A 25,483-nucleotide genomic window follows, 5' to 3' on the forward strand; every position below is an offset into this window, starting at 1 on the left:
GCTACTTTACATTGCAATGTTCATTTACTATAGCTTATTTCTACAAGCCTTATAACACCGGGATAAGAGGCAGACACAGAACAGACTCATGTATTTACATATTGGCAAGTACTTTGCAGGTTTTTTAGCTTCACTGGGATTAATTTTTGCCTATTTTTTTTATTATGGTGTGAGATTTTGATGTGTGTACTTAAATACAAATGTAGTGTTTGTCAATTTTATTAAGAATTAACTTTAATGTCAAATTCCATGAATAATAATTGTCAAGTTTTCTAAGGCATTTTGGATTAATTGGAAAATTTGGACTGATAATAGATGTTACTAGGACATTAATATTGATTTTATGAGGTGTGGTACTGCTAATGGGGCCATGTGAGAGAGTGTCTTTTAGAGACATATACTGACATATACATATAGAGACATATACATATAATGACATATATATATATACACACACACACACACACACACACACATATATACACTGAAACATTCAGGGATAAAATGTCATAATGTTTGTAAATTTACATTAAAATGCTTCAGCCAAAAAATTGAAGTTTATTTACCAAAATGTTAATAATTGTTTAGATGATGGGTGTATGGGTGTTAATGACATCCTTTCTACTTTTCTTTTGGTTTGAAAATTTTGATAATAAAATTAAAAATCATGATATATTAAGGAAGGAAAATTTTATATAATTAAATATAACATTTGTTTTTGTCTTTAAAGGAACCCATTCAGACTTCTGGATATATTTGTAACTTTGAGGATTTAGAAATTAAATCTGTTTTATTGGATGAGATATTAAAGGTAATTCTTTTCTTTTTTTAAATAAGATTTTATTTATTCATTTTTAGAGAGGGAAAGGGAGGGAGAAGGAGGAGAAAAACATCAATGTGTGGTTGCCTTTTCCATGCCCCCTACTGGGAACCTGGCCTGCACCCCGGGCGTGTGCCCTGTCTGGGAATTGAACCAGAGATCCTTTGGTTTGCAGGCTGGCAACTCAATCTATTGAGCCACACCAGCCAGGGCGCTTTTTTTTTTTTTTTTTAAATGAGTCATTTTTCCAAAGGTATTTCTTTAAAAAAAATTGTATTTCTGCTGCTCTCTTGACTGGGATTACTTTTCACACCAAGCAGCACGGTGTCCTGGTTAGGAGTGTGGATGGAGGAGTCAGACATACCTGGCTTCCCGCCTGCTCTGTCAGTTGCGCACACCTTAGACACGTTCCTTCATCTTTTTGAGCTTCACTTTCCTGTTTACAAGCGTCAATTTTCAGCTTCTATGAAAAATGGATAATGATAGTACCTATCTTATAGGATTATTATTTTATAATGTGTACAAAGCACTTAGCACAGTGCTAAGATGAAGAACTAAAAAAAAATGGTAGCTAGTTGTCATTGTTTTTACATTATTAACAAAGAGGTTCTGAAGAAATATTTGACAACTTAGTCTTTTTCTAGTTCTAGGATGCCTGGGTAACTTTTTTTTTGAAAGTTTACTATCTTCATTTTTTTTTTTGGTTTTAAAAAATAATCCATTTCTGGTTTCTGATATCCTTTTAAACTTTACTTTGGCCTTCATTAATTATCTTTTGAGAATCTTTTTTTTTCTAAGACTATACTTAGTGAAGTTTTAGCTTCATTTTATCCAAAACATTTAATTTTTTATATGTACTTCACATATTTTTTGGTATTAGGATAGTAGATTTTAAATTTCCAGAAGATAGTTGCAGTTTATGGCATGTTTTCATAGGTAAGTTACAGCCATTTTCATATGAAGTAGTTTTTCCCCCTGTATCATGACCACCTACAGTGGCAGGATGGGTCCCCGTCTGAAGTTTGGTTTGAGGGTCAAGAGTGATGAGCCTGCAGACACTGAGAATGTGTGAAAAGGTGGTTGCCTAATGAGGCTTTGCGGGGAGAAAGGGCAGGCTTGTCAAGCTGGTCTGAAAATGGCCTGAGAGAGCAGGGAAAGGAGACTGGCCTGAGGTTTTTGGTAGTTAGAGGGTAGTTGTTCAGTAAATCTTTTGGGAAAGAGGACAAGCAGAAGGCCTGATATCTTCATTCATAAGAGAGGCAAAGGGGAAAAATATACTTTCTGATGTTATGGGTACAATTTAAATAGGACAATACCTGCGGATGAAACAAGTTCAGTTCTTTCCAAGTCGAGTACCTTAAACAGGGACGGGTCTTTTTCTTTATTCTTTGCAGACGTGCTGTCCACACAGAGGAAAGCCAAGTGCTCCGGTTGGGAGGTTATGTAATCCCAGGCCGCAGTAATGCCGTGGGCTTCATTTTTGAGGTCCGACTGCTGACAGCTTTTAAGCTTCACCCCTCACCCTTCTCCCTTCCCCCGCTGCCTCACATCTCGACAAGCTGGCAAGGAAGCCCAGGCGCTCCAGCCTTTGTCCATGGCCGATAGATTTGATAGAAGAGATATGTGAACAGAAGTAATTTTATAAAAAGGACATCGTTGTACAATCTTCCTTTGTACTGCAAATTTAATAACTGGAAAGTGAACTTGAGAGAATTGTAGTACTTTAGATAATTTTTTCAGTACAAACAATACCATTTTTATGGGTTAAGAAAAATTTATAAAAAACTAAGAGGTCATCACTTTTAAGCTACATTTTAATTTTTTAAAAGTAATATTGACTGTCCATTTTAAAAGATGACATTCTTACATTTTCTCCCTTTTTCTCTTCTTTTTTTTTGTTAGCCATATTATTGTTTTTACATTGTCAAGATTTAGAAAATTTACATTTTGTTTTGTAACCCTAATTTCTAGTTGTTGTCATGTTAGTTAAATTTATTATCAGTCTGTTTACTACATTTTCTCTGTAAATGACTCCTTAATTTTGATTAATCTTTTAGTTGGCTGCATTTAATTTTTTTGTAGTTTTTCTTTTCCAAGAAAGGCTCATAGTTGCTGATTACCTTAAGTTCTAGAATGTTTGAAAACACCTATGGTGTCATTGTTCTAACTGATGGTTGTATTGACTTTTATGAAGGATTTTAAAAATACATGTATTTAAATTGGTTAGGTGTACTTTAAGATTCTTGATGCACTGGGCACATTTTATGTATGGATATTAGGATAAGTAACACGTACAGTACCATTGCTCAGTTTCCTGGCAGGAGCTGTGAACATGTAAGAGACACCAAGTTCTCTGCGACAGTTTCGTTACGTATCTGACTTACTACATGCAAAACCTTAAAGGAAAGAATATTGTTGTACTTTATTCTGGGGCCTTGTTGACCCAGGAGGTATTTAGCTGAACTATGGATTCCTTAACAAATACAATTTTAAGAAACAATATGACTGTTGTACACCTAAAACTAATGCAATGTTATATACCCATTATGTCTCAGTGAAGCAAGGGGAAATAAAAAAAGAAATAACAAGAGAAATTTCTTGGAGGACTAGAGAAGAAGGAATGCAAAAGGAAAGGAAGGGAATAAACATTTACTAAACTACTTTCATATGAAATGTCCCTTACATATTGCATATTGCCTTCATTTGTTATTATAGCCATGGTATATTGACACAGACCTCAATTTTAGATGAGGAAGACTCCTAGTGGGTAAAATGATTTACCTAAAATTTATCTGTTCATTGACTCAGCGGATGCATATTGACAGGAAGGCATAGCTCCTGGCCTCAAGCAGACAAGGAATGCAGCAACCAGAAAGGGTTGGGCATGCTGTGGACCAGTCAGTAGGTGGACCTCTTCAAAGGTCTGAAGCAAGGGAGCATTGTTGGGTCAGTTCTGAGATCGTGAATAACGTGAACAGCACAGCCAGGCATTGTGCTAAATATTTGATATGTGTTATCTTCTTGAATCCTCATAACGCAAGGAAGTAAGTTTGATTATCTCCATTTGTTCAGATGAACAATCTGAGGCTTGGAGGGAAAAACTGATTTGCCAGTGACACCCTGTTAGCAGTAGGTAAAGACGTGATTGACTCCATGCTGTCTGTCTGGCTTTGAAGCTGGTGAATGTAACTGGCACAGATGAGGAAGGGGAGAGGTAATGGGGGAGGGCATTACCTCTCAGGTGAGGGGCCCGTGTGCTCTGGTGTTTGGGCTTCAGCCTGGAGTCAGTGGGGGAGGGAAGCAGGAAAGTGACGTCATGGGGTTTCTATTTTGGGAAGATGGTTTTGGCTTTTTGGGTGGGAAGGGAGGCAGGTAGGGCCGGTTCTAGAAAGAGTTGTCACATAACCAGGAAGCAGTGGAATTAGAGTTTGGGCCTAGGTCTGTGTGAATCCCAACCCCATGCTCCTTTTCATACCACTTTCTACTTTGTATGTGGGAGTCCCCAAGAACTTTTCAGTTTCTAGACATGGCAGTTTAGTGGCAGGGTGAGCAGGGGATGCACGTGGCTCAGGTCACCTTTTCAGAGAACTGTGGTCCCTGGGAGCCATTGCTGTCTATACCTGGGGGCTCTGATTTCCTCTGTGCTTCACTTTTCATTACTTGGAATATGTAGAATATTGCTGAGTTCATTATAACTGCTCGTTTCCTTTTTTGGACATTAGCTCTTTTCTCAAACTTCAAGACTGGCCTTCAGGATTTTTTTTTGTTGTTCCAAGAAAAGTGGTGATGAACACTAGCTCTTTTTCTTCTGTTTGCCGTTGCTCAGCAGCATGGGGAGCAGCGCTTCATGGCCCGGGCAGGGAGGGAGGAGGAGGAGTGAGGCGCAGGGGCCCGCTCTGTTTGCCAGGGTGCTGCGGGCGAGGAGCGAGCGGTGCCCGAGGAGCAGATGGTTGGAGCAGAGGGAAACAAGGCCCATAAGTTTGTCTCCCAGATGGGGACCTCTTCTACCACTGTCCCCTCTTCCTCATACGGCAGCCTGGTGACCTCAGGAGGGATGTTCTCTAGATAACTCAAAAGGCCCACACATGGGACTTTCTTTTCTCCCAAGTTTTGCTTGCAATGTGGTGTACTTTTTTGTTAAACTGTAAAAAAGAAGCATAGAGTCCAAAGGCAACTATTTGAATATTACCTTTCTTTTCATCTTTCCTTTTAGAATCCAGAACATCCAAACAAGGATTATATCGTTAACTTTGAGATTCGGTCCCTGCGAGATAGTCGAGCACTGATCGAGAAGGTTGGAATTGAGGATGCATCTCAATTCATAGAGGACAACCCGCACCCCCGGCTTTGGTATGTGAGAACAGGAGCTCCTCCTCAGGAGTCTAGTGCGTGCTTTTAAAGCCTCCGCTCTGTCCTGCGCCTCTCATGCTGGCCTTCCATGGGGACGGCCTTGCTGTTCCTGCTTTCCTTTTTAAGATAAATGCACTTTAGATTTGGGAGAGCTCAAAATAAGCATAATACTCAATGAAGCATGTATAAAAACGTGTTAAAATAATCACTTCCCACCATGGTTCCCTGGAAACCATTGTTATAGTAGTTGAATTCTAGATCCAGACTTGTATATCAGTGATTTGCAATAGACTTTTCTGATTCTTTCCTATGAAGGCGCCTACTGGCTGAAGCAGCTCTTCAGAAACTGGATTTGCACAAGGCAGAGCAAGCGTTTGTGCACTGCAAAGATTACCAGGGCATCAAGTTCGTGAAGCGCCTGGGCAATCTACAGAGTGAGTCCATGAAGCAGGCGGAGGTCGCTGCCTACTTTGGCCGGTTCGAAGAGGCTGAGAGAATGTATCTTGATATGGACAGGAGGTCAGTAATGGAGGTGCAGGCATCCCAGAGTGCTTCGGGAGTTGGCAATGTTTTCAAGAATGAAGAATGTAAAATAGGCTAACTGTACCATACCATTTCTTTTAGGAAATAATTTTAGTTTGGATTATATCCTAGACATTCCACATGCTCCTCATTAATTAATGGTTTGTAATTTGGGGGACAGTTTTCTTCTCAGTTTTTACGCATATGAATAGCTGGCCATGGGGGATTGTTTCAGTTGATAGGAAAAGTAATCATGTGAGTACAGAGACTGGGGGCTTTTTGTCATTAATCACACAGTTCATTATTTGGCTGTAGGCCATTATTTAATTTTATGTTGTCAAGGAGCATGAAATAAAAATCAAATGTGTTTAGGGGTTGAGTTTTATTCTTTATATTTCATTTTAGATTTATATAAACTAATGTATAAACTTCATTTCAGCTGTAAACATTTTGTCTAATTTTATTAATATCATTTGTACTTCCAGGAGATCCTTAATACACTTAAGCCCTGACTGGAAAGACAAAACTAAACATGGTTTTGTATGTTTGGTTTTTAAATAAGCCTTATCATGTCTTAAGAAACTGATGAAAAGAAGTGATTATTATTTAAATCATTATTTCGCTAAGCAAATTGGAAGTCCAGGGAAGCAAAAGGCGGGAAATTGTTTCCTTTTCTCTATTCCAGGTTCTCCCCATTGCTTCTTCCTTGGTCAGGTTAAGTTTCTGAAATGTTGGAGAGTTACCTTGTCTGTCTTTCATTGCTGTGTATTCTCAGTGCCCCAGAATTGGACCTAGCACAAAGGCACTTGATAAATATTTGTCAAATGAATAAACGAACGAATGAATGCCATTGTTTGCAGAGATCTTGCGATCGGCCTCCGGCTGAAATTGGGAGACTGGTTCAGGGTCCTCCAGCTCCTGAAGACTGGATCCGGGGATGCAGATGACAGCCTCCTGGAACAAGCCCACAATGCCATCGGAGACTACTTTGCTGACCGACAAAAGTGGTGAGTAACCTGTCTGCGCCCGCTCATCCACTCACCAGCACTAGAAATGGAGCCGCCTGCATACTTAGCTATGAAACAAGGCATGGGAAATGCAGACCGCCCTCCTGGGTCCTAAACTCCAAGTGCTCTAATGCACATGGAGGGGCACGAGATGCTTGAGGTTGTTAGATAAGCACAGTACAACCTTGGAGTTTCCAAACTTACAGAACTTCCATGATTTATTTCCAAAAAAATAAAAACAATATTTTATATTGGCTTATTTTGTCATTGTAGATTATTTTCAGAAATCAGTGGCTTTTATTCTTAAGTTTTCATTTTGATCAAATATGCTTTTTTATTTATGTCAGTGTTTGGAAGTACCACTGTGTATCAGATGAAAGCAATGTTAAGACTATTCAGAGAATGTTGTAACTAAAATATGCTTCACAATTTTAGATTTTTTTCTCCCCAATTTATATGCTTCAGAGACGTTTTGTAACTGAAGATGATGATTGGAATTTACTAGTAACTCTAATGAAGGAACATGCTTTGGTGAAAGTGCTATTTACCAAGAGATTCACATTAGCTTAAAAAGTTTTCTTTTTTTTTCTTTATAGGTTGAATGCTGTACAATATTATGTACAAGGCCGAAACCAGGAACGCTTAGCTGAATGTTATTACATGCTAGAGGATTATGAGGGCTTGGAGAATCTTGCCAACTCGCTTCCAGAAAACCACAAGTTGCTTCCAGTAGGTATTGGAAATTTTGGTTTTGACGTTTACTTTATAAGGTTTTTATGGTTTTTAAAAATTTATCGATTTTAGGAGAAAGAGGAAAAGGGGAAGGGAGGGAGTGGGAGAGAGAGAAACTGAGAGAAAGAAACATCCATGTATTGTTCCACTTATTTATGCATTCACTGGATAATTCTTGCATGTGTCCTGCCTGGGGTTTGAACCCACAGCCTTGGCATATCAGGACAATGCTCTAACCAACTGAGTTTCTTAGCCAGGGCCAAGGTTTTTATGTTATAACCAGGAAATATCCTCTGTAAACAAAGGACAATTTTAAATTAATCTATAATCTTACTGTTTCTTGGATGTGGAATTATGCTTTTAATTGTTAAAATACTATACCAGTATTACAGACTACTTGAAAATGAAGGGAAAATTAATCATATTCTTACTATTTTAACATGATTGCAGTTTTTGTGTAGTCTTGCTAGTTTTTAAAAATAGCTTATTTTTATTGTATTTTTTTCCATTACCATTTTTTTCCTTATATCCTTTTCAATCTCCACCCACCGGTCTTGCCAGTTTTATAATATTGCTTTTAAAAGTTAGTTGAACACATGCCATATTTACAGGTGAAATGATATGTTGTCAGAGATCTGCTTCAAAATAATCCATGTTGGGTCTGGCAATTATAGTGTGTGTACATATGTTTGAAATTTGGTATAACAAGAGTTTTTCAAGATCGCTTGACTTTTATTAGTTTATATAACAGTAGAGTATTTAATGTTAAAAAAGAAAAACCAAAGCAGAGTTCTTTGGAACTTTGTTCTTTTTAACGTAGTTGAATGATGTTAATGACTTTGTATTTTATTTGTTTTACCTAAAATGTAAATCACTGAGCTGTATGATAACCTACAGAGTTAGCAGCTCTCAACTGCAGGGTCCGCACGTGTGTCAGTTGTGAGTTCTGCTGTGAAAATCTTGTCTGTTAACTAAGAGATGCGTGTAGAATACGGATAATTCGGTTTTCTATGTTGTGAATTCGAGCAGTTATCTCTGTGATAATGGCGTTTCACACACCCTTATCCTCCATCCTGCGTGTTTTCTGGAGCGGGAAAGAAATTAAAATTACTTACAACCCTGGGTAGAGGGACAGTGTAGCCCACATGCGTGTTGCCTCTTAGGTGCATCTCACGATGCAGTAAAGAAGTATCGCTGTAGAGGATCCAAAATAGTAATATCATTAAGTAAATACTAAGTAATTATAGCTATAATCATTAAATAATTAAAGTAATTAAAAATGTTAAACAGTACCGCACATTTTAAATCAAGTTTGAGAGTAATTTTTAATAATATGGTAAACTCTACATAGTATTTGGGTGGGAAATGCACGATAGAAAGCTGTATACGGGGTGGGACAAAAGTAGGCTTACAGTTGTTCATATGAGAAATAATACAATAACTAACAAATAATAATACAAGAATAACCTGTTTCGTGTACTCACAACTATAAACCTGTTTTTGCCCCGCCCCGTATGGTATGGTCAGAGCACATGCCCCGCCTTCCACACACATATGCATTCAGAGGATAAAGATGTTAGGAAATTACGTCAGCCTGTAGAGAGAGGTGTCCTATGGGTAATAAGATTGAGTCACTACATTTTTGTGGGTTCTTTTTTTTTACCATAAGGATGTATTATTTTATAATCAGAAAAAATATAACTATTACTTTAAAAAAGACAGTTGGATACAAAATGTACTTTCATGATATTTCCCAAAATATTTTAAAAGTAGAGGTGGGGAGAGAAAAACTCTGGCCATGTAGATATTCAGAGAGATAAAAATAAAATTGACCTTCTGGAAATGGAAAGTCTAGCCACACGGGTAGGACAGGCTTCGGCTGTGGCTCTCTCCTGGACGCCGCCCTCCGAGCAGCTCTGTTTGGGGTCCGAGTCCTGGTGAGCAGCCGGCTTGCCTGGGGCATTCTCTGTAGAGGGATTGGAGAGCTCGAGGAGTGAGATTTCCCTGAAGCCTCACGTTAACAGTCACCTTTGACTGTACCATCTGTTGCCTTAAAGGTTTTTCTTACCCACTCGTGGGGGCGTTTATTTTAGAGCTTAATGTATCTGTAAAGTAGCTTCTAAGCTGAGGAGGAAAAGAGTGCAGTATCTGCAGTCCTGGTTAGAAGGCAGCTCCACAGCGGAGTGGAGCGAAGCAACGGTTTTACAGAAGGTGATGCCCTAGCACCCGTTCTGGTCTGTGGCCTCTGTCCCTGTGTCTAAGTGCAAAGTTACTGTAACCACCAGTACATTTCATACTCACATGTCCCCGAGGAGTTTCATAAATTAAAATATAAGTGATTTCCTTGGTCTGTGAAATCTGATAGTATTGTTTTGTCCTTACAGGAAATAGCACAAATGTTTGAGAGAGTTGGAATGTGTGAACAAGCAGTGACTGCATTTTTGAAATGTAATCAACCAAAGGCAGCTGTAGATACCTGCGTTCATCTCAACCAAGTAAGGAACGGAACATGGAAGTCACCCTGGCCACCCCTGAAAGGCTGTTGCCAGCATAAGGGTTGGAGAGCGGGAGGTGAATTTTGTGAAAGGAGACAGGTAGTCTCTTACCTAGTTGAGGACTGAGAAAATGTGGGCATTCCCTCCCTTTATGAAGTGTCACCATTAGGGGCGACCCAGTCATAACAAAGTCAGTATGGGAACATAGACGAACCCTGTGCTTTTAGCCTGACAAGTTTTTATACATTTCATTAGGATTGGGTTTTGTTTCTAAAGAAGGGCCAGGTAAGGTCATTGCAGGAAAGAATTGAGTTACTTTATCAGTATTTATTTTGGCAAGTCTCTATTCTCTTTCCTTTATTTTTTAACTTTTACTTATTTAGTTTTAGAGAGAGGGGAAGGGAGGGAGAAAGAGAGGGAGAGAAACATCAGTGTGTGAGTTTTAACTATCGGTTGCCTCTCACATGATCTCCACTGGGGACCTGGCCCACAACCCAGGCACATGCCCTGCCTGGGAATCGAACTGGTGATCTTTCGGTTCAAAGGCCAGTGCTCAGTCCACTGAGCCACACCAGCCTGAGCAGTATATTCTTTTCCCTTTAAAGAAAATATATACTTGATGTTTTTAAGAGCTGGAATTTTAACTAAAATTAGAATGAAGAATTTTTGTTGACATTGTTGACTATCAGTGCATTTCTTGTAAGTATTTTATAAAGCTTCATTTGCTTTATAAAAATAACTTTTACAAGTTAAATCTGATAGGACATTTTCTTACCTGAAATTGCCTATTTTGTTTTACTATACACATATCTTTCTGTCATAGTTTGTGCAGAATTAGAATTTTAAGAGTCATGTGATTATAAATTTGGAGGCTTTCTTTTTCAAATATGCTTATTAAGCAAGTCAAAATCTTTGATCCTTTAATCATTTTGTTGCATGTTTATCTTATAAAACTTATAACTGCTCTGATTTTAAGTGATTTTTAAAAACATATACCAGTTTATAATTTTAATATACTGTTATTATTATAAACTTAAAGCTTTACTGTGTGAATTTTATGACATATGTGACCATAAATGCTTGGGTCACTGAATAGTGTATTTTTTTCTCTTAGTGGAACAAAGCTGTTGAATTGGCTAAAAATCATAGTATGAAAGAAATTGGACCTCTGTTAGCGAGGTATGCAGCTCATTTATTAGAAAAGAATAAAATTCTTGATGCCATAGAACTCTACCGGAAAGCCAGTTACTTTTATGATGCTGCTAAACTGATGTTTAAGGTATGTAACATTAGTGGTGAGTATTTGGTTTGTTCTAGTTAGCAGTGTTTTCTTAGATATTAAAGGATACATTTTCCATTTTGTTTGGAAACAACTATTTTTTATAGAAAAGTACCTCTGGTTTTGTTACTACTATAAGTAGCTATGTATTTTCTTAGTATTATCATCTTTACTAAAAAGGCTATTTATTAATATTAGCATCTTATGGATACCTAAGCAAGTATGTATTTACTTAATACTGATGTTGAAGAATTATAGAATTTTTAGGAACCATAAAATACAAATTTCCTTAACTGGGAATTAAATCCTGTTGATAATAGAATTTTGAGCCCTTTCTAATGCATAAGTCCTAAAGGCATTACATTTTTTGTAATATGCATTTGGCAGGAAGGTGACTAGTCCAGTATTAATGTTTGTAAATTTTACATTCTATTCTTTTCCCATTTGCTATAATGAAAAAATGAAAAATTTCCATCAGAATCATTTAAATAAATAAAAATAAAAATTGCTGAAGGCTATACCACGTTAAAATTATTTTATCTTTGTGTACTTGGAACATTATTTAAAAAATCTTTTTGTTATGAAAATACAATCCAGTCCATGAAAGCTTTCTTATTCTGACTTATTTGACAGCATCTGTTATTTTCTAAGTATGTTATAAGTTCTAACTCCAAGGGCTAAATACTAAGAAAGAACTGAATATTTATCAGCGCTAGGGAAAAGAACGTGGGTTTTAAAGTGTCTATCATAAATGAGGGGTATTTATATTCCACCCTAATGACTTTCCTACTTATTAGAGAATTGAATTTAGAGATGATTATATCTGTGCAAATAAAGATTAAACATATCTTCCCCCAATTCTTTAAATGTTAAAGATTGCAGACGAAGAGGCAAAGAAAAGAACTAAACCTTTGCGTGTTAAGAAGCTCTACGTACTGTCGGCCTTACTGATAGAGCAGCACCACGAGCAAATGAAAAATGCCCAGCGAGGGAAAGTTAAAGGGAGGAGTTCAGAGGTGAGGTCCCACACTGAGTAAGACTAAACCATCTGCAGAGTTTAAGGAGGAAAACTGCTGAACTTCTCTTTCGGGGCAGGCCATTTAATTTGCTTATTTGCATTTTCTTAAATGATATGAAGAAAATGAATGGCTGATTTGGAATTAGTACTCACATTTTAGAAGTTTCTACTTGGAAATATTGAAAACTATTTTTTTCTACAAGGTTAACTTGTAGTCTTTGCTTTAATTCCTTACTTACTTATCTGTTGAGTTCTAAAAAACTTTCCTAGATTATGTACATTACTTTAACGTGCAAATGAATCTCTTATTAAAGTTTAATCAATTTTCTTAACATTTGATCAGCCCTTTCACAATGTATATGTATAGCAAATCACCACAAAGTACACTTTAAATATCTTACATTTATTTGTCAGTTATACTTTAATATAGCAGAAGAAAATTTGATCATACTAGTTTAACAAAATATGAATTATAATGAAAAAATTAAGTCTGTAGTGACAGTTTTGTAACGATAAAATCTGCTACTTTAAATATTTTAATGTATAGCAATCTCAGAAGTTACCTTCCTTGGCAGGACGATTGTTGTGGTTGTACTGACAGGAACTGTCGTCTGCTTCACTTGTAGGCCACCTCGGCTTTGGCTGGTTTGCTGGAGGAAGACGTTCTGTCTACAACGAGCCGGTTCACAGATAACGCTTGGAGAGGGGCCGAGGCCTACCACTTCTTCATACTCGCGCAGAGGCAGCTCTACGAGGGCTATGTGGACACTGCGTTAAAGACAGGTGGGCCTACCACCTAGTGTACAGAGTCCGTCTAAAATTAGAAATGGGATAGAAAGGGCCGGCCCCCTCAATTTACCCTTATATTGGTTTCAATAACACCTTTCTTCCTATAGATTTTCGCATGTTTGAGATTTGCTCTCTATAATTTGTTTCGTGCATTCCACTTTTTGAAGCTCTTTTTATTTTTTAATACATAGAAAGCAATATATATGGCTTACAGAAAAACAAAAAGTTTGAGGTAAGGGCGAAGAACATTTATAGCATTCACTATTGTATTCATTCAAAGATAAACACTGATACCTTTTATATATCTGTGTTTCTCTCTAAAGTTCTGTAATTTTCTTGTATGCACTGAACATTTCTTTTGCAGTTTATTCCAATTTTTGTTGTCATTAGCAATGGGACTAAATTTTTTTTCTAATTGCTTATCAGTTATATATAGACATCATTTTCATTTTGATGTTTACTTTATAACTGACTTTTAATTCTAACTGATTAATACGTGATATAAATTACACACTATTTAAAATAGTGTGTATTTTATATATTTTATGCACAATTTCTAGATTTATTATAAGAAGAATTAGACCTTTAGCTTGAGATTCTTCATCTATTGAGTGAAGATATCTACTTTAATATTTTTGTCTTTCAGTGATAAAATGATCTGAGGAAATATATGCTTTGTGAAATTAAAGGTTATTCTTTATTATAACTGAATGAATTTATTTTTTGTAAGTTTCTTCCTGTGAACTTGGATGTAAACATTTGATCCCCAAACTAGTTTATAAGAACCTAACAGTAAAATACATGAACATATTGCTTTAAATTGTTTTATGAAATTTCTAATATTATACTATAATGAGATATTTTTAAGGTTGGAAAGTAGAGAAGAAAAAAGAACATACAATTTGGTTACCAATCTGATACTAATTCTACAGTGCTTTTTTAAGAAAGAGATTATATCTCCAGTATAGAAAAATTGAAAATAAGATATGATAGCCGTCAAAATATATGGTCTCTACTGGCAACTTAGAGGCTCATTTTTACTTTTCTTCTCCTCAAAGTTCTATTGTTTCAATAAGACAAACAGAAAAGCAATAATCTGTTCAAAGAAATACAAAGAGGAAATGTTTCACTGTTTCTGGAATGCCATAAAAATTTCTAACATATTTATATGGAACAGAAAATGTTCGTTTTGACACCAGATACTTTTGTTTGTGTGTATCTTTCTCGATGGCCACGCGCACTGTTTGGTGAGGGTGTGTTTCCCGGACCTGGGCTGTTAGCCAGCGTTGCAAGGCCCCGGAGATCACCCGGCCTCCTCCCTTCTGCCGGTGCCCTGACCTCCCACCGCTGTTTTATTCAGCTTTGCTGAAGCTCGTGTAGCTGAAACAGCTTAACACAGAGTCTTTCCCATGCCGAATCGTGATCACTTGGCAAAATCCAAATTGTCCTTGCTTTCCTAGCTCTCCATCTGCGAGACTACGAAGACGTTATTCCGGCCGTTGAAATCTACTCTCTGTTGGCGCTCTGCGCCTGCGCCAGTAGAGCTTTTGGTGCTTGTTCGAAGGCTTTTATTAAGCTTGAGTCTTTAGAGAGCCTCAGCTCAGAACAGAAACAGCAATATGAAGACCTCGCTCTAGAAATCTTCACCAAACATACGCCAAAGGATAACAGAAAATCGGAACTGGACAGCCTTCTTGAAGGGTAAGGCTAGTTGTAACTAGTAAGTGTCATTCTACCTTCTCAAAAGCTTGGATTTGTAGATGTGTAATCATGTGATTAATAATTAGAGCACTAAATTTTTAAGTGGTTTACCTTAACATTATACCCTATTTTATTTAGTCTTATAAGTGTATGAATGCTTTATTTTCTCATTGTAAAAAATGTTTTTAAGTTTACTTTGAAATATTTTTTATACCCCAGTTTTTTAAAAGTAATAAATAAACTTTTAAGTGATTAGAAGTTTTAAAGTATAATTATTTGTTTTTCCTCTTATTTTTACAGAGGGGAAGGGAAACTTCCGACATGCGTTGCCACAGGAAGCCCAATCACGGAATATCAGTTCTGGATGTGCAGCGTGTGCAAGCACTGTGTTCTGGCTCAGGAAATAAGTAACTACAGCTTCTGCCCCTTATGCCACAGTTCAGTGGGATAAAGAAAGGACAAACTGTGTGAAACTGTGAAATATATGTAGCATATATGCATAGCTATAACTATGTACATATAATATTTCATATAATTTTGTGTCATACTATGATTATGAAATAACGATGCTGATTTTCATATAATGTATGGAAGTCAACCTTATATCTGTCTCTCTGTGTATCTATCTATCTATCTATCTAGTGGTTGATTATATAATCCTATGGAAGTACTCTGAATAAGAAATATTTTCTCACGGTATCAAGGTTCCTCATTTACTAAAACATCTTGGTAAGGGGGATAGAGATAGCATGGCAGTGGAGCAAAGTTGTATTACAAGAAGTTTAAACAATTTGCTTCAAGTCCAAAATTAGCTGTTGACTTCTTAAGCCTTTCCTAACACACCGACTGGGAAGCCTCTTTTGGAGTCTTCATTTGCCACTGATTTCATGATACCTGAGTGCTAGAATTTTCCCTCTAGCTATTTCAGATAGGGCCCGAGTTGCTGTCAATAATTCTTGTTCAGCATAATATGGAAATCAAAATCTCTAAAAATAACCCCTCATACATTATAGACAATGATCACATATGTCAGGCATATCTTTGCTACCATTGTAAAAGGTTGTGACTGCGGTGTGGGATTTTTATCTGAAAGTTTCAGTGATCTGTCATGTCTTGGGGACCCTGTCTGTCTTGAAAACAATACTAGAGAAAGACCCAGTGTATGAGGTGACCCAACTGGTTTTATGCAACATGAAGGAAATTTCAGAATAACGACACCAAGAGACTCTCCCGTGGTGAAAGGGGCAAAGGGAAGCAGCTACTTGGAGAGATGTTGGAAAGGGGCAATGTACCGAACGCAGTATATGAAACAGTTCCCTTGAAATAAACATGAACTGATTCCCTTTAAGTAATGCTGAGCTGTTCTTTATCATAAAACTTGGTCTGAATTGTGTTAAGTTTCAAAACCATGGTAGGCCAAACTACTGAGATGACAGAGCCTGCTGTTAAAGCTATACAAGTAGTGCTGTGCCTGACAAGGAGCACAGCATTGTCCACCCACCTGCTATCATCAGGCACAAATGCTGACTTTAGGAAAAAATCATACATTTTTTTCTAAAGTGCACTTTGAAATTACATTTTTATATTTCAGTGGATGAGATCTTAGGTTTTATGTGGCATGAAGTGAAATAATATGAAAATAACATATTGAAGTAAAAAAAAAAGACTTGTATTTATCCTGTTTCCTTTATTTAGAACTTAAGGATAACATGGTATTTATTTTGTTGATTTAAATATTTTGGTGAGGGTTGGTTAGGAGGGTGTTGGGCCGTAAAGTGGGTAAGGAAAGAAAGGGCCAGGAGCTACAGTGGACGTAAAATAGCACTTTTGCTACCAAACAGGAAAAACCACCACCACCACCACCTATAAAGGTGCTAGGCCCATGCCAGGTGACTAGGGTTGAGTGAATTACTCTGTAGAGGTCACCCAGAGTTCTCATTTAGAAATGGGGGAAAACTGTTACTTGACTTTTAAGAGAAAACCAAGACTATTTAATTTGATGATCATATAGCTCCAAAATATTGCTACCAAGCTTCTAAAATGCAAATACCAATATTATGCTTCCCCCTTCTATGTATTCTTATTTTCTCAATTGAGTTTTTAAAGAAATTAATACCCACTATACTAATTAAAACTGACAAATGTTGGTGAGGATATGGAGCAATTGAAACCCCGATACATTGCTGGTGGAAATGCAGAGTAGTATACCAACTTCAGAGATGTTGAGATTTAGAAGTCGTCCATATATTCTGGAAATATACCTATGTACCTGTGTATGTGTATGTATATGCATATATATGTATGTATAGTTTAAAATATTATTTTTAATTTACTTTATTTTTTGCTGTTCCGGTGAACAAAATGGAAGTTTTATTAAGGCCCCAGGGCCCTGGGGCTCAGGTAGGAGGCTACCCTGTGAGGGAAGAAGGGCCTATTTGACTTTCTTTTGGGGGCTCTGGGTGTTGGTGTGGCCACACTTCCTCCTGTGGCAGTCAAGAGCATGGGGTTGCGGGCAAGCACAGCACTTTCAGCAGATCACCTTGTTTCAGTTTTATTTCGGGGTGAGCTGGTGGAGGGAAGTCTTGATGATGCCATTTTCAGGCAAAATGCCAAGTGTTAGGTGGACTCAGTGGGAGATGGGTATGTGAGTTGGAGGGACAGCCACTGAACCTGGTCCCGGTACTTCAGTCACATATACACCAGAGCTTTTCAAGGGTGATGGGAACACCATGTATGTTCAATGAGCAGATGGACATACCAGCCTAGCCTGCCCCACAGACCCTCCGTCTGCATTTCCCACTCTTATCAGACACTCGATTTGAACATATTTTCTCTATTCTCTGGGTTGTCTTTTTATTCTGTTGATAGTCTTTTTGTTGCACAAAAGTTTTTAATTTCTGTGAAGTCCAGTTAGTCTATTTTTTATTTCATTGCCTGTGCCTTTGGTGTGACATCCAAAAAAACATTGTTAAATACAGTGTCCTGAGGCTTTTGCCTTGTTTTATTCTAAGAATTTTGTATTTTTAGCTCTTATATGTAGGTCTTTAGTCCATTTTGAGTAAATTTTTAAATATGATGTTACATTAGGATCCAACTTCATTTTTTTTTTTTTTACATGTAGATATCCAGTTTTCTCGGAACCATTTATTGAGAAAACTGCCTCTATGCTATAACTGTTCTCTTTTGATTACTGTAGCTTTGTACTAAGTTTTGAAATCAGGAAGCATTAGTCCTTCAACTTTGTTCTTTTTCAAGATTGTTTTGGCTACTTTGGATCCCTTAAAATTCCATATAAATTTTAGAATGGATTTTTCTATTGCTATAAAAACATTATTGGAGTTTTGAGAGATTCCATTTAATCTGTGAAGTGCTTTAAGTAGTAGTGACATCTTTAAGATACTGAGTTTTATAATCCATGAACATGGGATGTCATTCTAGTTATGTCTTTGCTTTCAGCCATGTTTCACTGCATGTCTTTCACCTCCTTGGTTAATTCGTATTTTATTATTTTTAATGTTATTGTAAATGGAATTTTTAAAAAATTTCCTCTATAGATTGTTCATTTTACATAATTTTAAACTGAATTAAACATATTGTTTAAATTACTATCTGGGTTTTTTTTGGCATAAACAGCCAAGGAATGTAAAGTAACATCCATAGACCACAGACTGTTGACACATACTACTATTAATCTTTACACTATTCCAAAGGTTCAAAAAGATTGAGAAGTTTGCAAATCTAGAGTCTTGGAGCTAATAAACAGTTTGAATTAGGACTCCGGACCATGGGACAACGAAGTTCATGCAATTCTGACACAAAGCGTCTCGGAGTTATCAGAGCCTACCCAGAATAGGGTGTTTTGCCAAGGGTGGACACGAACCGGTTAGGTGCTACGATCACCCACACTTAAAACAAACCAAGGTTTCTTCCGCTTCCGGCATGCCCCCTCCCGCAATTGTACAAAAGGCAAGCTCCTTGCAACATCAGAGCACGGATTTGTAAACTAGTTTGGTATACTGCTTTTCTGGGAAACAAGACTGGTAGGCTGAGCAGCCACGACAACGGAACTGCACTTCCCAAGGGTCCATCCAAGCTTTCTGGGCAGCCTGAACTCTCCGCTAGCAGATGAGTACACATCTGGCCAAACGACGGGTCCTCGGAAGGCACAAACTGCCCCCTCTGCTACCGCGGAAGGTTAAATTCTAAGGTGCGGAAGAGGCTTTGCATTTGCCTCTGAAATCAAGCCCCGTCCTACACTGAAAGCCGGACCTCAGACAGCTATGGAAGAGCAGCAGTGGCAAGACAGCCGAGCAACCCTTGCACGGGCCCAGGCTCATTTTCAGAAGGGCGAGTACACGGAGGCCGAGACGCTGTACTCCGCTTACATTCGCCAGTGCGCCTGCGCTGCTTCTGCTGGAGCGCCTCCCGGGAGGTAACTATCGCGAGAAGTGGGGTCAGCCTGTCTTCACGATGTGGGGAGGCCGGGTCCTGCAGCCTCTTTGCTCCTCAACCTGAGCGGAACGGTTGCAGACCCAGGGCGGCGGGGGGCGGGGCATAAGCTTGTTTTCTCAGAAAGGCGAGCGGAGTGTCTTGGGGTGCAGCCCCTGCGCCTTGCTACTAGACACCTAGGAGTGTATGGGGACTCGGGCTCTTCCGCTGCCTTTCGCTTCGCCGTCTCGCTCTCCTGTTACCCTAGATCAAGGGACTCAGGGCGGGTAGGGCTTCCCCTTCTGATCTTTTAACAGGGGAGTATCGTAGACCTGGTGAGGGCCAGGGGACAGGTGCTGCGATAGCACCCAGTACCGCGATCCACATTTTCACAGCAAGGGTGTTTTGTATTTTACTTACTGTGAAAACAAAATTAAATATATGGGAAGTAGCATAATGAACCTCCAGGTAACTATGATTCGGCTTCAGCATTATCACTTTACCTAGACTTCAAATTATTTATGGATGTTGCAAATGTATTTCTGAGTAGGAAGGATTCTTAAAAAGACCTAGCCATAATACCATTATCACATAATTTGTCAATATCAAATATCCAGTAATTGTTGAAACTTCACTGATCAGTGAAGTTATTATTTTTCACTTGTTGACTTCAGAGAGAGACAGGCAGGGGCGGGGGGCTAGGGGGAGAGAGAAGGCGAAATATCGATTTGTTGTTCTACTTATTTATACATTCATCGGTTGATTCTTCTGTGTGCCCAGACCAGAGATCGAACCCTCAACCTTGACTATCAGGGCCACGCTCTAACCAACTGAGCTACCCAGCCAGGGCAATAAAGTTTTTTTTTTGTTTTATTGTTTGGTTGGTTGGTTTTAATTAGATAGTTCAAGTCGGGATGCACACCAGGTCTCTTAATCTATAGGCTCACCTTTTTTTTTTTCCCCCTTCGTGAACCCTGAGAAAGAAGACACTTACTAAGAAAGGCTCCTGGTGGATAAGGGGACGCAAATTAAAAACAAACAGAGCCCCCCCCGCCCCCCCGCCAAAAAAAAAAACAAACCCCAAACAACCCGATAACAACAACCCTGGCAGCCACTTCTGCACAGGGCCTCTTCTGCAAGCTGCCGTTCAGGAAGAGGTCGGCACTGAAGTGCCAGCTTGCAGTGTTTCTGCCATCTGAGCCAGGTCCTGGAATCCTATTTCAACCAATAGGACTGAGGCTTTCCCAGTCCCATTGGAGATGCGCAGCTCTGACCAACCAGAGTGGCTCTGTTCTGACCAATCAGGTCAGTGCCTTTTGGGCCAAACTGCTGGGGTTTGGAGCCCTCCTTTGCATGAAGACTGACCAATCAGGGACCAATGGCAGGGCCCTCTATCGGTTCACCCCGCGCCCCTCTGGCTCTGGGAGTGGTTTTCCTGTCCGTGGAATGTTGTGTTTCACTGGCTGAGCTGAGGCACTGAAGATGTCTCACCAGGGCAGACCAGCAGCAGGGCAAAGCAGACCATGCAGGAGCTGACCGTCCTGGCCCTGGGGCTGCCTCACAGCCGTCCTGCATCACAGTTGAGCTGTTTTGCAGCGAATGAAGTTTGCTTTTTCACCACACTCCAAGTTGGGGATTCCTGTTGGCATTGAATTGGCACCAACGACCATTGGTTCACACCTTGCAGTTAGTTTGTTGACGAAACCGTGTCACGTGTCCTGAGAGTTACCCGTATATTGGATTTGCGGGACCCACCTCCCTGATGTTATTTAACATAGTCCTCTGTCTCCTACATTGTTTGCAAGTTGGTAGTTACATCTTAGGGTTTATCCAGTTCAGTTTCAGTATGTCAAGAATATAGGCGGTGGTGTGTATATCTAACAGAAAGTAGGTAGTGTCTGGTTGTCTCTGTTTTTGGAACGTTAGCAACCTCAACTACTAATAATGGCTTGCCCAAGGCTGCTCCAGTTTGTGCCTGAATGTACAGCATTCATTAGTCCAAATTTTGCCTTAGTTGTTCTTGATGACGTGGAGGCAACCAGGAAGAGAAAAGAGAGAACAGGGGTTGAATGAACAGCTTTTTTGACAGTTTGAGTTGTCTGCCCTCTTCTTCCCTCAAGGATTTGTTTTTATTCTTGAGAGGATGCAAGCCTGTCGTTTGTATGTGGTTTAAGATTAGTCTCTTGGCCCTGGCTGGTATGGCTCAGTGGATTGAGTGTTGGCCTATGAACCATAACGGTCGCTGGTTCGATTCCCAGTCAGGGCACATGTCTGAGTTGCGGGCCAGGCCCCTGGCGGCAGTGGGGGGTGGGGGCAGCATGACAACCACATATTGATGTTTCTCTCCCTCTCTCCCTCCGTTCTTCTCTCGCTAAAAATAAATAAGTAAAATCTTAAAAAAAAAAAAGATTAGTATGTTTGTTAACTCATATGTATTAAGCTGGGAAAATAAGATTGCTTTCATTGCTTTCTCTGTCAATAATACAACAGAATAATAGTTAATACAACAGAATAATAGTTAATCAAAATTTCTGAATAGACAAGAAGATGGTACCAGCTCCCCCCATCCAATCGTTAGTAAACATAGACAACAGTTTTATTCTCGTTTCAAGCTCTAAGAATAGACTTACCTAGTAGGTTTCAAATAGTACTCATCAGCAACAAGTACCTTGATGCCATGTAGCCTTGTTCCTCTTCTTCCTTTGCATGTCTGAGCCTGAGAGCACAGTGTGTGTTGGTAGGAAATGCAGTTGCTACCCCTGCCTAGTTTAAGGAAGAAAATCTGCATGGCTTAGTAGAAGGGCGGTCAGTGTGCTTGAATTCCAATCCTGCCTCTGCCAGTTGCTTATCCCTTTTCTCAGCCTCAGTTTCTCGTCTGTAAAATGAGCCTTCAGTTTCCTTGGAGTTCTGAAATTTTAGGAACTCATGGATTGAAATGGAATTCTTCAGCTTTTTCCCTTACATGTATCTTTTAGAGCTTAAATTTATTTTAAAAATAGTGGGTTACTGAGTCATTTTGAAATAGTATTTGCAAACTTTGAATGCCTTTCACTCTGAAAGGTTTAATGCATTTCCTTTTACTATCCAAAAGTACAGTGTTAGCTATAACCAAATTTCCAAATGTTTTTTCTTTGCTGAAGCTAACAAATGCTAAAAATCAACATTTGGATTAGGTAATCTGGTTAAACAACATTACCATAAGTACTATTACTGTAAAAATATCAATATTACAGAAAACATTTTTGGGCTCCAACTGTGAGCCCATGTCTTTAAAATATGAAACAACTTCTACACAAAAAGAGGGCTTTTAGAATTTATTGTAATGAGATCTAATTCTAAATCAAACATTCTAAGATCCTCTGAATATAAGAAATTTATAAGAAAGCTTTGAGGCTCAGAAATTTAATGGCCAAACCTTTACTGGACGCCTGAGGCTGCATTTTCCTTAAAACTCTTTACAGGGTAGCAGTTAACCTAGCGTCATAACAGACTGATGAAGGGACTGAGCCCTCTTGTTCTCTCGGTTTCCACAGTGCTGTTAGTAGCATCCAGAAGTCTCTCAATCAAAGCTCGTAGAAACAGGCATTTTCTAAAACTGCAGTGTTCCTCTCCATTGTTAGCAAACTTGGACTTGAAGGAGACCCCTAGGCTGTGAGTACCTCTCGTGGCGGCAGCAGTTACGGTCCCTGTCTGACATGTCATGGATCAAAATTAAGGGAAGTAACTTTTAATAACACTGACGACAGTCACAAATATTTTTTGAGGACTATGAGGTGTAGCAAAGAAATGGCAGATGAGTTTAGGTTGCATCTTTCCTGTTTGGTTCAAACTTGAGAATCCCTTTGGAAAAAAAGGAGAAAACAGAATCCCCTCTGACAGGGAGCAGAGCGCACGCATGCGGTCCGTGCAGAGGATTTGTGCAGCCAGGCCTCCGTGGAGGGTGCGGGGTGGGAGGGCCGTAGGACCTGTTGCGCTGGTGGCCGGCAGAGCGGCCCGGAGCCCTCCGATGCAGAGCTGATTCTGCACAGAGGAGCCAGAGGGGACCCAAGCCTTGTTCTTCTAGGATCTCAGTTTGGGGCAATTCCCTCCCCAGAAAGCACCCCTTGGGGATCCACGTGGTGACTTTTCCCTGAGGGTTAACTTTTATTGGTGCAAAGTGATTTCAAAACTCGTTGTGGGATCACTTAAAATGTTGAGGACAGGATTGATGATTCACTTTGGGACATGGAACTTTGGGCTGGCTTTCCCTTCTTGCTCAGCTTGAATTTGATCAGTCCTCTTTGCCCTGCTGGCATGCGCTTAGAAAATGAGCAGTAATTTTGATACTATATTCAGCCAAACAAGCTGGCAAGGAACAGGGGCTTTGAGCGCACTATGAAATGAATGTGCTTTTCTGATTTGATGTAATGTTATATACAGGTAGACACCGAGATTAAGCAAAAATTGATCCATTGCTTTAATTTCTTTGCACTTTGTCTCATCACCTCGGTTTTTCAGTGTGGATACTGCATGCTATAGCCTATGAAGTTTGCCAATATCCCAAAGAGAAGGAAAGTGGAAGTGGGAGGAGTTTGGTCATGCGGTGTTTTTAATGTGGACTTTTTGTTTAAAGCGAATGCAGCCCTAAGGACTTGGCTACTGCATATAACAACAGGGGGCAAATCAAGTACTTCAGGGTTGATTTTTATGAAGCCATGGATGACTACACATCTGCCATAGAAGTCCAACCCAATTTTGAAGTTCCGTATTACAACAGAGGGTTGATATTGTATAGGCTGGGTAAGAGTATTTTTTTCCTCCCTTCTCCTTAGTTATTAAATTCGCTGAAGTAAGAGCTCTTGAATGTTGTAACAGTAATGGAGTGATCATCAAGTCTTAAAAGTGATGTGAAATTTAGGTTTAGAGCCTGGAACAAAGGCGTCGTTCCTGAGTCTATTTTAAGGCTTTCAAAAGACATTACAGACCACAGCGCAGCGCGGGGGCGGCCGCTGCAGGCACGGCGACCCCCTTCCTTCGCGCCTGTATGTTGCCAAGTGCAAAACAAGGGTAATGCTGACGGTCGCCTGTGAGACTTTGCTGAATTAAAATCGTTGAAGTCACACGAGGCGATGTGAAGTGAAGGAGTTTTATAGATCGTTGGCATCCGGGAGCGTAGGTACTAGTTCATATTTAAAGTATTAAAAAAATTATTTCCTGTTTCCTAATCGTACTGTAATTATCTAAAATAGGTGATATAATTTTGTTGAAATGCCATGATGATGTATGTTATTTACCTACTACATCTCAATAAATAAACCCCTAACTAATTTTAAATATATTATTCTGAAGGGCCGACCGAATTACTTTGATATAGGCACCCCTAGATCCTCCTAAAGAAAAATTTCCTTCAGTAGGAGTGGTTGAAAGCTCATAAATATAAAAGCAAAAGTGTGTGTATCCAAACTTTGTTATGAATTATATAAGGAAATACTCAGCTTCTTTTCTCTTTTCCATTTTTTTGGATTCTGGTGCAGGGTACTTTGATGATGCTGTGGAAGACTTCAAGAAAGTATTAGACTTAAATCCTGGATTTCAAGATGCTACTTTGAGCTTAAAACAGACTATGCTAGACAAAGAAGAAAAGCAAAGAAGAAATTATTGAAAAATTTAACTTTGAAATATTAATTCATGATTCTTATACCTGGCATCTTATTGTCTCTAATTTAAAGTGGGTATTGAGCTATTTTGATTTATATTTAAGATAAAGAGGTTCATACATCATCATTGAAAGTTAAATAATTGAAGGTAGTTAATTTATGTTGAGTGTTTATGTTAAATAGGTGTGCTTTTTATAAAGCATAAACAAGTAATAACAATGTATAATTGTATATTATTACAGTAAAATATTTAAAGAAATGTGTGGTGTTTTCAGTAAAACAAAATTTTTGCTATATTTTTACTCCCAATTTTTAAAAAGGTTGTATCTATTTAATTTTAGAGAGAGGGGGGAAGGGAGAGAGCAAAAGAGGGAGAGGAACATCAATGTGAGAGAGAAACATCGATCAGCTACCCCTTACATGCGCCCTGACTAGGGACCGAACCTGTGCTCTTGGCCAAATTCAAACTGGCTGCCTTTCGCTTCGTAGGACCACACCCACCCGACTGAGCCACATCACTCAGGACCCCTATTTTTTATTAAAAACACTTACATCTCTAGAAGAGTTGAAGTGGAATATGGTAAACACTTATAAACTCTTCACTTAGATTCACCAGTTGTTAACATTGTTTCTTTCACATTTGCTTTCTCTCTATATTTGAATAAATAAAATTTGGCCGAACCATTTGAAAATAGGTTGCAGATAC

At 38.8% G+C, this 25,483-nt stretch overlaps 2 protein-coding genes across 2 annotated transcripts in view; both read left to right on the forward strand.

The window, feature by feature from the left end:
• The window catches only part of WDR35 (WD repeat domain 35), a 54,094-nt gene extending 38,825 nt beyond the window's left edge, over positions 1-15,269 (forward strand). The window contains exons 17-27 of the mRNA XM_054569374.1: positions 731-811; positions 5,034-5,170; positions 5,486-5,689; positions 6,553-6,699; positions 7,296-7,428; positions 9,816-9,926; positions 11,041-11,205; positions 12,081-12,221; positions 12,850-13,006; positions 14,473-14,713; positions 15,014-15,269. Coding sequence (XP_054425349.1) covers positions 731-811; positions 5,034-5,170; positions 5,486-5,689; positions 6,553-6,699; positions 7,296-7,428; positions 9,816-9,926; positions 11,041-11,205; positions 12,081-12,221; positions 12,850-13,006; positions 14,473-14,713; positions 15,014-15,164 — 1,668 coding nt within the window. The 3' untranslated portion in view covers positions 15,165-15,269. The remainder of the gene's footprint in view (positions 1-730; positions 812-5,033; positions 5,171-5,485; positions 5,690-6,552; positions 6,700-7,295; positions 7,429-9,815; positions 9,927-11,040; positions 11,206-12,080; positions 12,222-12,849; positions 13,007-14,472; positions 14,714-15,013) is intronic.
• Positions 15,270-18,598: 3,329 nt separating this feature from the next.
• On the forward strand, positions 18,599-24,981 carry TTC32 (tetratricopeptide repeat domain 32). Its single transcript, XM_054566472.1, has 3 exons — positions 18,599-19,145; positions 23,754-23,920; positions 24,655-24,981. The coding sequence occupies exons 1-3, from the start codon at positions 18,994-18,996 to the stop codon at positions 24,780-24,782; spliced, it is 447 nt and encodes a 148-aa protein (XP_054422447.1). The 5' UTR covers positions 18,599-18,993; the 3' UTR covers positions 24,783-24,981.
• The last annotated feature ends 502 nt before the right edge of the window (positions 24,982-25,483 follow it).

This window comes from Pteronotus mesoamericanus, unplaced genomic scaffold (genome assembly GCF_021234165.1).
Source record: "Pteronotus mesoamericanus isolate MK-2021 breed Mesoamerican mustached bat unplaced genomic scaffold, CSHL_Meso_final contig_101, whole genome shotgun sequence".
NCBI classification, from domain to species: Eukaryota; Metazoa; Chordata; class Mammalia; order Chiroptera; family Mormoopidae; genus Pteronotus; species Pteronotus mesoamericanus.